The sequence below is a fragment of the Lissotriton vulgaris genome, chromosome 2_1 (genome assembly GCF_964263255.1).
Source record: "Lissotriton vulgaris chromosome 2_1, aLisVul1.2, whole genome shotgun sequence".
Lineage (NCBI taxonomy): Eukaryota > Metazoa > Chordata > Amphibia > Caudata > Salamandridae > Lissotriton > Lissotriton vulgaris.
Genome location: NC_141687.1, coordinates 625,588,879 through 625,606,117, shown reverse-complemented (window position 1 = coordinate 625,606,117; position 17,239 = coordinate 625,588,879). Strand labels below are relative to the sequence as shown.

Below are 17,239 nucleotides of genomic sequence, written 5' to 3'. Positions count from 1 at the left end.
TTTCTACCCTTCTTTCAATTATATCGCTCCCTGTTGACCTGTTTATTCAGCCTCCACAGTGCCTGTATCCAGTGTCTACCCAGGTTCTCCAATTAATGCCCCCTCACGAACCTGTGAATCTCACCCTCTGCTGCTTCTCTTACTCACACTGCCGTTTCTCCTCCCTACCCAGATGTTTGACTTATTTTTTCATTTTCCCTACTCAAAGGTGATCTTATCCCTGCTGTTTCTCTTACTCATCCCGATGTGTCATTTACTTTCTTATTTCCTATGCTCTTTAAAGGGGATCTTCCACCCGCCGATTCCTCGTGCTCTCTCGCTTGCCCCATGTTTCTCTTAGCTCTTCTGCAGCCAGATGGTTTGCTTATTCTCTCATTTTCTTTACTCAAAAGTGATTATACCCCTACCTTCCTTATTATCCTTTAATACTTTGCCGCCTCTCACTGCCCCCTCTACCAGCATCTTCCTAGTGCCTATTTCTGCCTTTTCGTTATTTTCGTCTGTCTTCAACATTTTCTGTACTTCTTCCTTGCCTCTTCCGTTGCGTTCTCCGAAAGACCTTATGCCTTCTATTTCGCTACCTTTCCCTTCCTGTTTTCTCTCATCTCTTCTCCGACGCTTTCCACTCATTCCCCTCCACGTGGCCTTCTCCACCATTGGCTCTCTCCTTTCCACATTCATGCCTTGCCCTTAACTCGTGCTGCAGCAACGGTCTCATGCACCCTGGGGCAACCAAGGGAAATGTCCCCCCGCCCCCTCCTCCTTTCAGTGCGCTCAGTAAGCCTCGGCGACCCTGTGCCACTGCACCTGTTGTACCACTGATAGCTACACCCCTGCACGCAACCCAATTTAATGGGACTGGGTCTCTCCGCATTCTGATAATCTATTCCTTGCATCTATCTCGTTCAGACTCCCCGAGTACCCTCACTTATCGTCCCCTCCACCTCCTGTCTTTATTCTCTTTACTGCTATACAGAATTCACTCTCACCTTCCAAAAGGGTATTCCCAATCCTCCTAATCCTGACCCCCTTGTCCATATACTTTAATGTCACATGCTTAAGGCTTTATCTAGAGAAGCGTTCATCACTACAACGAGCAGTAGTAAACAGAATACACCGCCAGTCTCTGCGTGTTCGCCGAATCTTCCTGTTCTACTTCCTATTGGTCCTCTTTGTATTGGCCTCCCTTCTCTGCTATCCAATCGGTTGACCCTCGCCACATAATCCAGCCTCTTCACTGCATCAAAATGATTGCTTATATATGGGCTCCTTACCTCCCTTTTTCTTTAATTGGCCATCTATTGTAAAGCAGACCCTCTTTCCAATAGCATTGGTCCTTTGAGGGCATGCCGCCCACTCCCAGCTCGCAATTGGTCTTCCTTGGATTGTCCTGTCCTGTACCGTCTTCCTCTTTTATTCGAGGTCCTTGCTTTCACTAGATTTTATACATTTGTTTCCCTATGTTTATTTTTACTTTTATCTCCCCTCTTTCAATACTTGATCTGCTCCAGTCTCTTCTCTTTTTTCTCAATCAGTAGGTCCACGGTTCCTGTTTTAATGTGCTTACAAATATGCTTGTGCAATGCGTTTTTTACATCAATACGGTGGGATTTGACGGTCCCCGCACAGTTGTATCCCCTTGATGCATGTTCGAATAAATTGTCCCTTAGGAGTTGTTTATGGTCGCTACCCACCATTACCTTGTCTATCTGATACCGCGTCTCCAATAATATCCCTGCGTTTAACAGTCACCACTGCCCGCTCCCTCCACCCGACTGTCGACGGTTCTGCTCTCAGTCACCTCATGGCGATCACGCTCATTGTGAATAAACAGCGCAGCTCTGGCAGCGGAAATCAGATTTATTTCACACCCTTTAATGTGTCTTTTTCTTCTCTTTACTTTCCAAAGTCTGTTTTTATTTATCCTCTCTCTCTTTCTGTCCCTATCTTGCTTGCATTTTTCCCCTCAATTCTTCATCCGCCATGATCTTCATCCGCCATGGTATTACCAATACTTAATTGTGTTTTGTTGTATTATACGTCCTTTTACATCGCCGCCGCTTCCCTCTGAGACCAGCTGCAAAGCTATAGCAATCGCGTGTTACAATCTTCCATACCCGGGGCTCAGTCACGTCTTAGCACACAAACACACCCCTCCTACAATCCATAGACTACCCTCAAAAAAACACCCAGTGGTGACCGGGGCAGAGTTAGATCTTGGCAGACACATACCCCTCGTACAATCCATAGGGTGCCGTCATAAACACACCCAGCGTTGACCGGGGCAGACTGACAATTAACCAAATCAAAAGCTTTTTCGGCATCTGAGATACAAATATGAGCTGGAATAAGTTTGGTGTTAAGAAAATCTAGAGCTTCAACTAAATGTGTGTTAGTAGACAACCATCTTCGTGCTATAAAACCGTTTTGATCCTGATTTATGAAAAAACCCACTACCTGATTCAATGTATTTGCCAACAATGTTACTATTTTATAATCAGAATTTAGCAACCTGATTGGTCTGTAAGAGTTTACATTTTCCTAGTGTTTGTTCTTTTGGAGGAAGCTTACAACAATCACAGTATTAACAAGCATTGGCGTAGCCAATAGGTCTCACGTTTGGGACCTTATAAGTGTTTAGCCATGCAACAGTTAATGCTATTGCAGGAAGGGTATTGTGCTGCATAACTAAATACTTATAAGGTCCCAAAAGCGAGACATATTGGCTATGCCAATGCTTGTTAACTAATGTTGGATGTGTTGGATATTGTTATATATTATGATACAGAGTGGACAGCAAACTGCATTGTCATAGTGAAGATCACATGTAAGAAACAACAGTCCAAGCCCAGCTTGATTTATACTTTCACTGAAAGTGGTTGAATGATGTATTCCCTGTTAATTCTGTAGGTTTACTTAATACTTAAAATATATAGCTTGTAAGACATGACCTGGGGTTCTTCCACACCCGACAGAGGGTTGCTTATTTATTACGTTGGCTGACACAGCAATTCCCAGAGGAGATAAAATATCTCCTTCACCTGCAGAGCCCCCAGGGATCCATGCTGTTTGCTGACATCTTCAGATTCTATATGGAACCCCTTGGGGGTCTACTCTCAAATATCTTCGAAATTCATCAAAGTGCTGATAATACACCACTCCAACGCAAAGGCTTCTCTGCTCCACACATCTAACGCCGCCTGCACCTCACCTAGACAAGGTTGTTCAGTGCCTGCCAGAAGCCCAACCCAGCCTAGACAGAATTCCTGTTATTTACAAAGAACAAGAAGTAAGAAATAGTTTAAAACTTGTTCCAGGACATTACCCTGACGGTTTCGAACCATAACTTTCACCGAATTGCAAGACACATGGATTTACCTTGGACACTAGAGGATCACTGGCAAAAAAACTCAAACATGGACTGGTACCAAGTGTCTTTTCTAAAGATATTAAAACCGTTTCTTCCAGAAAGCGACTTTGGAAATGCTGTTGAAGCCCTCACACTCTTGGATCTGTAGGTAAATCTCTATTTTATGGCCTTACAGATTCCACATGGACTCCCCTTAAGGACATCACTGGGCGTACAGCACATCCCTTCCAGGGCCTGAAGGGATATGATCACATCACGCCCATCCTGATGTAACTCCATAGGATCACTTTTCCAGCCTACACCATCGGCAGAACCAGTTGCATCATTTAAAAAACCATCAAGACTAACACCCCACTTATCTTGCACACAAGCACACCCGATCTCTAGTGGATATTGCTACACCCGCGATGAGGGCACCATCAGACTGGAAACTAGAAAGAAAGAAAAAAGGCAGCAGGCCATTTTCATCTATGTACCCAGGACATGGAACCTCATTCCTGTATCAATCAGGAATGTCCCAACACTGCTCCAATGTAGGAAAGAGTTGAAGATGCACCTCCTTAAAGAATACTTTATCACAGTGCAGTAACAGTCCCTTTCTAGTTTCAGAACCCAGCTATAACTCTGCTATCATTCGTAGACTGTGTGCCTTAAATCCTGTACAGGGTCCCCTGCTTGTGGTTAGGTTTGTGCTGTACACATATCACATTCTTATATACCTTCACCACTCCAGTTAAATATCTGCAAATTATAGATTGGTAAAGCCTATGAGACAATTAATATTTAAATTCAAGAAAGGCTGTTGTTTCCTGGCTGGCTTAAAACTGTCAGAGTGCATCAAAGAGTACTTTTGTTGGCACCAAGGATCAATAGATGCAATTTGTAAGTATCAACATGAAGCACAAGTTACTTACCTTCGGTAACGATATATCTGTAAGAAACAGTAGATAGTATTCGATCCCTTACCTTAGAATATCCCCAGGCGTCAGACTGGATCCGAAAAACTTTGCGTAGCAGTACCCCTTCGCGTCGGTAGGCGGCGTCTTGAGCTCCGCGTCCGTCGTCGTTGGCGCCGGGATGACGTCGGAGTACTTAGACGCCGCCCTCACGCGTGGACTTCAGTTCTTATACACAGCTTTTCCGTGCCAGAAACGCAGAGCCATGATAAAAACCAACACTGGTGCCATGAAAACAAGAGCCCTGAAATCGGATGACCTTAACCCTAGATATCAGTTTGCAGAACGAGGAGGATGGTTGGGGCGGTAAGGAATCTAATACTAACTACTGTTTCTTACAGATATATCGTTACTGAAGGTAAGTAACTTGTGCATCTGAAAGAAATAGGTTAGTATTAGATTCCTTACCTTAGAATAGATACCCCAGCAATACCAACCCCGGTGGTGGGTCTGCGAACCAATGATCACACCAGAAAGTCCTGGAGAACGGAATGGCCGAAAAAGCCATCTCTCCGGACTTGACTGTCCAGGCAGTAGTGTCTTGCAAACGTGTGCAGCGAAGCCCACGTAGCTGCCTGTTAAATGTCCTGTAAGGGGACTCCTCGGCCCAGGGCAGTTGTTGTTGCCGTGGCACGAGTGGAATGAGCCCGCAATCCAGCAGGGGGCTCCTTTTTCGCCATGGAGTAACATGCCTGAATACACAAGATGATCCACCGCGAAATGGTCCTCTTGTGTACCGCCTTTCCCTTCTTCGCGCCCACATAACCAACAAAGAGTTGGTCATCCACCCGGAATTGGGGTGTGCAATCTAGGTAATAGGAGAGCGCACATTTTGCATCCAGACGGTGGAGCCTCTCTTCCTCTTTCGAGGGATGCGGAGGCGGAAAGAAGGTGGGCAAAGTAATGGACTGCCCGATGTGGAAGGCAGTGACAACCTTGGGCAGAAAGGAAGGTCGTGTACGCAACACCATTTTGTCAGGATGAACAGATAGGAAGGTTGGAGTAGAAGAATGAGCCTGGAGCTCACTCACCCTCCTGGCAGAGGTGATGGCGACCAGGAAAGCAGTCTTCAAAGTGAGAAGACTGAGAGGACAGTTATGGAGCGGCTCAAAGGGAGCACACATCAGATAAGTGAGAACAAGATTCAAGTCCCACTGGGGCATCACAAAGGGAACAGGAGGAAACATGTGTGTGATGCCCTTCAGAAATCTATTTACAATGGGGGACTTGAATAAAGAAGGCTGATCAGGGAGCCTTAAGAAGGCGGAAAGAGCAGAAAGGTACCCTTTAAGAGTGCCCAGAGCAGAGCCCTGCTGGGCAAGGGAAAGAAGAAAGAGCAGTACTTCCGAAAGGGGTGCAGAGAGAGGATCCACAGCCTTTGCTGTGCACCATGCCATAAATCTGTTCCACCTGCAGGCGTATACTGACTTTGTGGAGGGACGCCTGGCTGCCAGAATGATATCACAGACTTCAGGAGGCAAGTCAAATGGCCTCAACTGTCGCCGCTCAATCTCCAAGCTTGTAGGTGGAGACTGGACAGGTTTGGGTGCAGCACTGTCCCCAGCTGCTTCGACAGTAGGTCCTCCCGAAGAGGCAGACGAATCGGGGGATCGACTGACATACCAGTATCTTCGTGCCCAGTCCGGAGCCACAAGGATAACTTGGGCCCGGTCGCGCCTGATCTTCTTCAGCACACTGGGCAGAAGTGGTATAGGTGGAAAGGCGTACAACAGACCGCAACTCCACTCGCGACGTAAAGCGTCTCCGAGCGAGTGCCGCCTTGGAAATTCCAACGCGCAGAACTGATGACATTGCGCGTTCTCTTCTGTGGCGAATAGATCTAACCAAGGCTCTCCCCATTGCTGAAAGAGACCTTGCGCCACGTCCGAGTTCAGACGCCATTCGTGATCCATCATGCACCGACGGCTGAGTTCGTCTGCTCTGGCATTCAGAGAGCCTGCTAGGTGTTGAACCACCAGGGTCACGCCCTGACGTTCCAGCCATTGCCATAGGGGCAGAGCCTCCTGGCATAAGGTCCACGACCCCACTCCGCCTTGTTTGTTGCAGTACCACATGGCGGTGGTGTTGTTGGTGAACACTTGCACTACACTCCCCCGAACAGAGGGGAAGAATGCCTTCAGTGCTAGACGAATCGCCCGCAGCTCCAACATATTGATATGGAGCCGGGACTCCGCCAGAGACCAGAGGCCTCTGATCTCCGCCTCTCCCATATGGCCCCCCCAGCCCTGGAGTGACGCGTCCGTCACAACTACGTGCTCCGGGTGGGGTAGGGAGAGGGACCTGCCACTGACCCAGTCGCGGTCCGTGAGCCACCACTGCAGTTGTTTCGCAGTGCCCTCCGAGATCAAGACATGATCGGACAGGTTGCCCTGATGCTGGGCCCACTGAAACTTCAGGTCCCGCTGCAGAGCCCGCATCCGCCCCCTGGCGTGATGCACCATAAGGATGCAGGAGACCATCAGCCCCAGAAGTCGCAGCGTCAACCTGACCGAGACTCGGGATAACGGCTGGAAGATGGGAATCAGAGCCTGAATATCCCGAACCCGCTGTTCGGGTGGGTAAACCCGAAACTGCGCAGAGTCGAGAACCGCTCCGATGAAGAGGAGCTTCTGAGAGGGGCACAGGTGTGACTTCGGCACATTGATGGAGAACCCCAGCAAGTGCAGGAGGTCGGCGGTAGTCTGGAGGTGGGTGACTACTACCTGGGGCGAGCCCGCCTTCAACAACCAGTCGTCTAGGTAGGGGAAGACTGACACCCCCTGCCAGCGCAGATGAGCTGCGACCACCGCCATCACCTTCGTGAACACCCGTGGGGCACTGGTAAGGCCGAAGGGGAGCACGGTAAACTGAAAGTGCTCTTGGCCTACCGTGAACCGCAGGTAACGCCGGTGGTCCGGCAGGACGGGGATGTGGAAATAAGCGTCCTGTAGGTCCAACGCTACCATCCAGTCTTCCGGGTCCAGGGCAGCCAGGACCTGAGCCAAAGTCAGCATCTTGAACTTCTCCTTCCGGAGGAAGCCGTTGACGTTCCGGAGGTCCAAGATCGGGCCTAGGCCCCCTTTGCCCTTCTTGGGCACCAGAAAGTAGTGGGAGTAACATCCACACCCTACTTCTGGCCCAGGAACGCGCTCGATGGCCCTCTTGGCCAAGAGGGCCGTGACTTCCTCTTGCAGAAGTTGCAAGTGATCCCCCGACACGCGGTGGCATTGCGGTGGCATGGATGGAGGGGATGCCTCGAAGGGGAGGGAGTAGCCCCTTCGGACAATCTGCAGCACCCACCTGTCCGAAGTGACTGTGCGCCAGTGGGAGAGGTGATGGCGAACCCTGCCTCCCACAGGCGTCACATGGGCCTGAAAACTCGGACTAGGAAGGTTTTGAGGCAGGTGCTGCTGAGGGAGGTGTGGACTGGCCTTGCCGTGGTCCCCGATCGCCGCCACGGCGGTTTCCACGTCCGCCACCGCGCTGTTGGACATTCTGCGGCCCGTGGCTGGCAGTACGTGTGTGGGGCGCCGCTTCCGTGGCCACGAAAGGAGCGAAAGGCACCCGATTGCTGGTGTGGGGCAGTGAGGCCCAAGGACTTGGCCGTAGCCCTGGAGTCCTTGAAACGTTCCAGCGCATGGTCTGCCTTGTCGCCGAAGAGGCGACGGCCATCAAACGGCATGTCCAGGAGTGTGGCCTGGACATCGGCCGAGAAGGTGGCGGACCTCAACCAGGCGTGGCGTCGAACCGCCACTGTCGTTGCCATCGCCCTGCCCAGTGAGTCCGGGGTATCCAGCCCACACCGGATAGAAAAGCGTGCTGCATCTCGGCCTTCCGCAAGGGCTTGGCCGAGTTTAGCCTGGACCTCCTCCGGGCATTGTGGCAGCACCTCCGCAACCGTGTCCCACAGAGTGTGGGTGTAGCGGCTCAAGAGACAGGCGGTATTCACAGACCGCAGCCCTAAGCTAACAGACGAGAAAAACTTCTTCCCGAACTGTTCGTATCTCTTGGATTCACAGTCGGGCGGGGCCGACGGGAATGCGGTCTGGGAGTTTGAGGCCTGGATGACCAGGCTCTCGGGGGTGGGGTGGGTGGACAAAAAGCATGGGTCGCCCGGGGCCGTCGGTAGCGTCTGGCCACGTTCCTATCCACAGGCGGACCTGTGGCGGGCTTGGACCAAGTGCCCACAAGAACGTCACACAAGGCCTCATTGAACGGCAGCAGGGGCTCACTGGAGCTTGACTGCTGTTTGAGGACCTCTGTGAGGCGGTTAGTCCTCACGGCCGCAACGGGGAGCTTAAGGTTTAAGGCCTTATCTGCCTTCGTCAACACTACACTATATGTAGAGCCCGCCTCCGAAGCCACAGTCGGAGGTGAGCTAAATCCAGTGTCTGGCAAAGTGTCAAGACCACTGGCCTCCCCAAGCTCATATGTTTAGTCCTGTTGAGACTGGCAATCTAGTGCTTGAGGGTCCTCGGACCCCTCCCAATCTTCCTCGTCACCTGTGTCCTGTAAATCAGGATTAGCAGACAGGGCCTCCTCGTGGAGATAAAAATCCCAAAAGGCCGACGGAATCGGCGCCCAGCGGCACCCTTCCGGCACATGAGTCGGACCGCAGGAAACATTGGGGGCGGCAACCACAGTGGGCGCTGGGGGCGACACCCGTGGGGACGGCGCCAGTGAGGTCGTAAGGTCGACCGGCGACGTCCCGGATCCGGTGAGGTCCTGCGGGCCGAAGCACCCGACGGCGTCGGGGCCGAAGCGCCCGACCCGTCAAGACCTCCAGACGGAACCGTTGGGCCCGAAGGCGCCACGGGAACCGACTGAGGAGGGAGGGCCCTCATGGCCATGAGGTACCTCTCGACCTCCTCCGGCGTCGCGCCGTGCCCAGGGACCCGAAGGTGTGGGGCAGGCGGCGACGCTAGCGACTCCCACAGAGCCGCGTGGGCGGTGTCGCCCGAGCCCCCGGCTGCATCGTGCGAGCGTTGGAGGATCGATGACGTCGCTCCGACCTCTCATGCCTCTTACCTGAGGACTTGGAACCAGACGATCGGTGTCCACACCCGGAGCTTCGAGTGACTCCGACCTCGCGACCTGTCCCTCGACCTCCCGTGGGACGGGGACCGGGACCTGGAGCGGCGCGGGCCGACTGCCTCAGCTCGAGTCGCTTGCGGGACCGCTCCCGCCTAGCCTTCGACATCAGGGCCAGGCAGTCGTAGCAGGTTCGATCATCATGGTCGAGGCCTAAGCACTTCAGGCACCGGCGATGGGGGTCCGTGACCGACATGAGTCGGCCGCACTTAGAGCAAGGCTTGAACCCGGGCATCCCTGGCACTGATAGAGTCGAAGACTTGACAAAAAGAGAGGTCAAAAAGACCAAAAAGTTCAGTCAAAAATTGACTTGGGGTAGAGCTTCTTCCGGATCTGTGCTAGCTGGAGCGGAAAAAAGAAGAACTGACGTCAGCGCGCATGGGCGGCGTCTAAGTACTCCGACGACGTCATTCCGGCGCTCACGACGCCGACGACGGACGCGGAGCCGCAGACGACGCCTACCGATGCGCAGGGGTATTGCTACGCAAAAAATTTCCGGATCCAGTCTGAAGCCTGGGGATATTCTAAGGTAAGGAATCTATCATTAACGTGTCTATTTCAGATGTGGAAATCGCTCTTCCTAGCGAGTCCGTGGTATCCAGTCCACATCTTATAGAGAACCGCGCTGAGTCTCTTGCCTCCGCGAGGGCTTGAGCAAGTTTCGCCTGGGCTCCCTCCGGGCACTCAGGCAGCACGGCCGCAACCATATCCCACAATGAGTGGGTGTACAGCCCAAGATGCATGCAGTGTTGACCGACCGCTACTCCAAACTAAGGGAGGAGAACATCTTTCCAAACTGTTCATACCTCTTGGATTCCCAATCTGGTGGTGCAGTCGGGAATGCCGATTAGGAAGTAGAGGCCTGGCTAACCATGCTCTCGGGGGAAGTATGGGTGGAAAAAAAACTAGGGTCGCCCGGGGCTGGGCGGTGGCACCTAGCGACGTTCCTATCTACAGGGGGACCTGTAGTGGGCCTGGACCAAGTGCGCAACAGGATGTCTGTGAGAGCCTCATTAAACGGCAGTAGAGGCTCTGGGGAGCTTACCTGCAGTTTAAGGACCTCTGTGAGGATGTTAGACCTCACTGTTGCTACGGAGAGCTCAAGATCCAAGGCCTTGGCTGCCCTCATCAGCACCACACTATAAGCAGCCCCCTCCTCCGTAGCCACGGTAGGAGGGGAGACAAAACCAGTGTCTGGGGAGGTATCCAGGCCACTGGCTTCCCCTAGTTCCTGTGTCCAGTCCTGATATGACTGGAACTCACGTGCCAGGGGGTCCTCAGACCCCCAGTCTCCCTCGTCTTCCATGTCCTGAAATTCAGGGATAAAGGATGGACCCAGATCCTCGAAGAATTCCTCTTCGGCCAGCGCCGAATGCGGCGTCGAGCGACGCCGCTCCGATTCTGGATCCGGACCGAGAGGTGGACCAGGGACGGCGTCGTGCGGGGACGATGCCGGGGATGACACCCTTCGGGCCGGCGGAGTCATAGGTTCGACCAGCGGCGACCCTATCCGGATCCAGTGGGGCCCTGCGGCACCGGGACCGAAGTTGCCGTCGACGCCGGGGCCGAAGCTCCCGGCCCGCTTGGGCTCCCAGTAGGGGCCGCTTGGCCAGAAGGCGCTGTGGAACCTGACGGAGGAGAGCGCGACCTCATGGCCATGAGGAAGGCGTTGATCTCCTCCGGCGTCCCGTTCTGTCCAGGGACCGGCGGGTATGGAGCAGGCCGCGACACCTGCAGCTCCCGCGGAGCCACGTGGGCGGTGTCACCCAGACCACCGGCCGCGTCGCGCGAGCGTCAGGGGGAGTCAGAAGAGCGATGTCGCCTCTTCGACTTCTTGTGCCTCTTACCGGAGGACTTGGAGCCCGACGAGTGGTGTCAACTTGCCGAGCTGTGATGACTCTGGCCCCGCGACCGGTCCCTCGACCTCCTTCCGGACAGGGACCTCGAGCGGCGCGGGCCGACTGCCGGAGCTCGAGGCGCTTACGGGACCTCTCCCGCCTAGCCTTCGACGTCAAGGCCCGACAGTCGGGGCATGACTTGTCATCGTGGTCGGGCCCCAGGCAATGTAGGCACCGGCAATGTGAGTCGGTAAACAACATCAGTCGACTGCAGTAGCACAGGGCTTGAACCCGGGCATCCCTACCGGCATCGATGGAGTCGTAGACTCGAAACGGACCCAAAAAGGATTGAAAAAATTTATTAAAAAAGTGACTAAAGGGTACCACTTTCTACGGAACTGCGCTTGCTGGCGCGGAAAAAAGAAGAACTGACGTCAGCGTGCGAGGGCGGCGTCTAAGTACACCGACGACGTCATCCCGGCGCCAACAACGCTGATGACTGACGCGGAGCCGCAGACGACACCTACCGAAGCGCAGGGGTACTGCTAAGCACAATTTTCCGGATCCAGTCGGACGCCTGGGGATATTCTAAGGTAAGGAATCTAATACTAACCTGTTTCTTTTTAGATTTCCTGAACAGGTGATGCAACCTCTGCCATTTCATAGGAATAACTTTTGCTGTAATGCGGTATGCATACACGTTATATTATATCCAATAATAATAACACTCCTGACTTTAAGAAGAGTTTGTGGGACTTTAGAAGTTGGTGTAACTACATACAGAATTTCCCCCAAAAAATGTAATAGGAGCAATATCCTTCATGTCTGCTGTCCCACCTGTTCAGTATGTACTTTGTAGTCATTTGGAGTTATTAAGGGAGGTAAATAGATTTTCAAAGCTGACAGCAGCAACCGGAGATACCCTTTCGCAACACTTCTGACGAGATGCCAGTCGTGCAGGCCATAGTATCTGCTGAGTCGATTTACAACCACATTCTCTTTTCCCCCTGGGTGAGAGGCATAGTGAGAAATATCCTTATTTCAAGGCTCAAAAAATAGAGGTCTGGAACAAAGAATTGGGGTGTGCAGCACACATGGATCAACGGAAAGAGATTGGAATGAGAAGGTCTAGGTTCTGAAAAATTCCCTGAGGTCCAAGATTTGACATGAAGAAACCTTCCATCTGCGTCCAGAGAGCAAAAAAAAGGCGTAGGAAATAAAACCCTGTCCAAACAAAATCCAACCAGGAAAAAAGTGCTCAGTGTAAACTACATGTTTATTTATTTATTTATTTTTAATATTTATAGAGCGCTGCATATACCCGTGGGCGTCTTGGCGCTGATAAACCATTTATTTGAGTACGAGTACGAGTATGAGTATGAGCTTATGAACCAGTTAAATAAAAACGGACTGTGAAGTAGGAGATGATTATTGAGTGAACAGCCAGGTTTTCAGGAGTTTACGGAACTGAAGGAGCGTGGCACTTTGCCTGATGTTAAGAGGCAGGGTGTTCCAGAGTCTGGGAGCCGCCACCAGGAAGCGTCGGTCACCCCAGGTGATTGTTTTGGTGTGGGGGACGACCAGTTGATTAAGGGTGGCTGATCGTAGGGCTTTGGTGGGTTTGTAGAATTGTAGTTGATCTGTTAGGAAGTGTGGTCCTTGATTGTTAACTGCTTTGAACACAATGCAGAGTGATTTGAAGTGGATTCTTTTTTGTACAGTGAGCCAGTGGAAATCCTTTATATTTTTGGAAATAGATTCAAACTTTGTCTTGCCGGAGAGCAGACGTGCCGCAGCGTTTTGTAACGTTTGGAGTTTTGTAATTACTCTAGTTTGAGCATTAAGGAATAGCCCATTGCAATAGTCCAAGGATTAAAGGACAAGGGCAGTAACAAGTGTCTTGATGGCAGAGTCAGGGAGGAAAGGGCTTATTTTCCTGATCATTTTTAGTTTCAAGTGTGCCGTAGACACTGTTTTATTGGCGTGGTCCATAAAGATAAGACCGTCATCAAAGATGACTCCGAGGTTCCTAACCTTGGTGGTAGGAGTGGGAGGGGTACCGAAGGTCTCTGGCCACCAACTAGTTGGCCAGGCTGGAAGGAGTGGTCCAAAGATGAGTACCTCGGTTTTTTCCGAATTTAGCTTTAGGCAGTTGGTAGCCATCCATTCTCCTATATCTAGGAGCCCTTTCTTAAATTTTTCGCCTACCTGCTCTCCATCCCCTTTAATTGCCAACACTAGTTGAGTGTCGTCGGCGTAAGAGGTTAGGCTCATCCCATGTGCTTTGATGGTCTTAGCAAGGTCCGACACATAAATGTTAAAAAGTGTCGGACTCAGGGATGAGCCTTGAGGTACTCCACAAGGAGCAGAGAGTTGGGCCGATTGAAAGGGTCCTAGAATGACAGCCTGCGTTCTTTTGGCAAGAAAGGACGCAATTAAGTTTTTGGCAGTGTGGCAGATGCCAAATCCCTGGACACGGTCGACCAAGGTGTTGTGGTCGACCGTGTCGAAGGCCGCCGATAAATCTAGCAGAACCAGGATGGCAGTGCCACCTTGGTCCCTGATTACCCTGTCATCGGCGGCTTTGATTAGGGCTGTCTCTGTCCCATGATGTTTCCTGAACCCAAACTGCGTGTTGTCAAGGAGCTGATGTTTTTCTATGAATTCGGAAATCTGGGTGTTCATGATTTTTTCTATCACCTTCGCCATGAAGGGAAGGCTAGCGATGGGGCAATAGTTTTTTAGCTCACTTTTGTCCAGGGAGGGTTTTTTTTAACAAGGGTTTTAATAAGGTATTTTTGAGGGGATCCGGGTAGTTACCTGACACGAGAATTGAATTGCAAACCTGCGTAAGTGCCGGTATGATAGAGTCCATCACCAGTCGGAGTACGGAGAGAGGGCAGGGGTCCACAGGTGATCCATGTTGTTCAAACACTATCTTCATTCGACTGCAACATTTTTATATAGAATTGAAGGCCAGTATTTGAAAACCAACAGTCAACAGCCCTTAACCCATATGTACAAGGCATGGGGTTGCACAGGAAACAGTTAGCGAGAGAGAATGACCATGTAACAATAAAATCAAAAGAAATAAAAGTACAATCTTGAGGCTTGCCCTGAAACAGATGACCTGCATCTGTCTTCTTAGAGCACAAGAGACTGAGGTAATTTGGACAAGATTCACGTTAAGCGCAGACACTGTGCACAGGTAGGCCTGCGCTTCAACCTGTTTTACTATGTAGAGGCACACAAGTTAACATCTTGCATCAGGGGGAAAGCAAAGGGCATAGAATTGCTTGTGAATTACCAAGATCGTGCCACTGCATACAATGCAGGCTAAAACAGAGGACCTCTACTTAGGTGTCATAGTAAAAACTGGTCTTCTGGCGTCAGACTTGATGATGAACACATTTCTAATGCAAGTAAAAGAGGCTACACACCTTCCTCTCCTCCATCTTGGTGCTGACAGTCTGCCATTTGCGCTCCAAAAGTGCCACATTCTGTTCAGCACTGGATTCGGGTGTCGGATCCTCGCGAGTTGACTGCATAAGTCGGCCCCTGTCCATCAGCTGTCTGTACATTTCCTCGTTAGTTTTGAATTCTGCATACAGCTCCTGCAAATGAAGATTACAGAGTGTGAAGTACATATGATAGCTTTGCAGCACCCAGGATGAGTCATGAAACCTCTTGACCCACTTCACCCCTGCTCAAATGCAAGAGTGGAAACATCAAATGAGAGTGCACTTGCTGAACCCCTTACCTGAAACTGCAGCTTTCCAAGACTAGGATACGATCACTGCTTGAATGAGCACTTGCTCACGCCAAACCATCACATTACTCGAACTATGACTAAAGCTCATCCAGCCCCAGGGTGGGCACCTGATGTAACCCCACCACCCTTTGCATTTACCTCTTTTCCTACAGAAAAAACAAATGCCTTGTCCTATCTCAAGTGTGCTACTTCTGCCGCTGACCACCATCTCATTGCTAAATCGAATGTCTCCCAACTTATGCCCTCTGAACATACATCAAATCTCTGTCATCACCATAATGCCTAAAGGCTGCTTATCCATCTATTCACCACTTGAACAAAGATTACAGGGCTGCTATGAAGACCCTGAAACACAGCTGGGGCACCGTACAGAAACTTGCCCAAGACAGGCTGAGGTGGAGGTCCTTCATTGCTGCCCTACATACCAGTCAGCATAACAGACATTAAGTATTACTTGGCATGGCACCAGCTGCACACTGAAACTACAGATCTGACACTCCCACCAAACCAAATGACATCCCTGCCCTCTCTCCAATACGTGGTGCCTGTTTGCATCCTTATGCATATATCCTAAGCCTGTTCTCGAGAAACCAATCAATACAAACAGACTTGGCTGTCCTACTCATCAGATCTAGACTAGTGGAACCAATTAGAGCACATAAAAGGAGAAGCTATATACTCTCAATTTTAGAATACCATCATAACTATCACCACTGAATTCATGAAAACAGAAGTGCTCTGCCTATGAGTGGGAAGCCGGAACACTTTATAAGCTAAAGACTCAAAAGTGGGCAGATACACACAACACGCCAACCTGAGTAAATGCACCATTTGCATTTACACACTCCAACAAATAAAAGTGGCACACTTCACTAATAACAAATGAGAGGTAATTGTATGTCAGGACCGGAGGCTCCTATTATGCTTTTCTTCCTTCGCTTTTATTCTGATGTAAAAAACACAGCAGCCAGAAAAGCAATAAAAATGACTTTTTCTTACAGAGAGAAAAACATCATTTGTTCTCACAAAAAACAAGTAAATACAGTCCATAAACATCAACTACCATAATACTCAGGGATAACACAGTAACAGTGTCCTTCCACACTGTCCATGACTCCTAGAAAGCTCCACCATCTTGTGAAACCCTCCTCTTTCTTTGCTGCTGCACAGCCAGCTAAGTGCCTTTTTCTGGTCTTTGATCATCTGGTGTTTTGGAGGGCATCGCTGTGTTTGCGCTTTGTGTCTGAGCATTTATTTTCAGATTCCCCTCTTTTTTCTGACCGCGGAAGCGCTTTTGCTCCTTACGCGGCTGGCCCACTAGCGTCGAGCGCTGTAGCCTACCAGAGCGCACCCGTGCGTTTCGTTGCTCCCTCAGCGCGGTTACTTCAAAGTGGAGCCGTGCTGAGAGGGAGACTAGTTCGCCGGAGCCTGTCCCCTCCTGCCAAACCTGAACACCCTCGGGGGGGAAAGGGAGGGGGAGGTCTGTATTGCCCCTTTTTACACTAATTCCACGCCCGCTGGGGTCCGTATCCAAGGAGTTTTCCCTCATACATTGCCTAGGGCGAAATAGTGCACTCGTTTGCTAGGAGCGCGCTGGGTGGCGGCTAGGCTATGTCAGTCTGTCTGACGGCCTGCGCGCTCAGGCTGTGTGTACCACCCATAGCGTTTTTTGGCCGCACCAAAAAGCCTGCAGCTCTTTGATCTGCCTACAAATTGATCCAGGCTCCGCCGGTCCACATAACAGTTGAAGGGTTCCACCTTTAGTGTTTTGTGCTGTCATCCCTAAGTGCTGCCTGTTGTATTAGGAGTGTTAACCCTTGCCTACCAAGTACCCTGGTAAAATGGAGCAGGGGAGTTACCATGAGGAGGAAGAGTACCTACCCCTGGATGATGACTTCTTTGAGGCTGTAGATAGCTCCATCCTCAGGTGCGTTAATGAGGTGGTAGCCCCTATGGAAGAGAGCCTGACTAGCCGCATTGTAGCAGAGTGCGCTAAGTTGGCTCAGGCCCACATGGGTGCAGCTTCGCCCAAAACCAGCCCCCTTATCAGAGGAGGGAGCCCCGCCGCCCAAGAAGGTATGTGGGGAGGGTGGGACGGAGGGGGCGCAAGGGGTGGACAATGATGCCTTCGAGTGCCTGAAGAGTGCCTTCTTTGCCAAGTCCGTGCCGCCCCCTTCTGCGCCTCCCCCGCCACCGGAGGCCGCAGTGTCTA

At 51.1% G+C, this 17,239-nt stretch overlaps 1 protein-coding gene across 4 annotated transcripts in view; it reads right to left on the bottom strand.

Annotated features, from left to right (window-relative positions):
* The window catches only part of MACF1 (microtubule actin crosslinking factor 1), a 1,022,862-nt gene that overhangs the window by 176,098 nt on the left and 829,525 nt on the right, over window positions 1-17,239 (bottom strand). For all 4 annotated transcript variants that reach the window (XM_086955743.1, XM_086955745.1, XM_086955746.1 and 1 more), the window contains one exon: window positions 14,696-14,869. In XM_086955743.1, coding sequence (XP_086811869.1) covers window positions 14,696-14,869 — 174 coding nt within the window. The remainder of the gene's footprint in view (window positions 1-14,695; window positions 14,870-17,239) is intronic.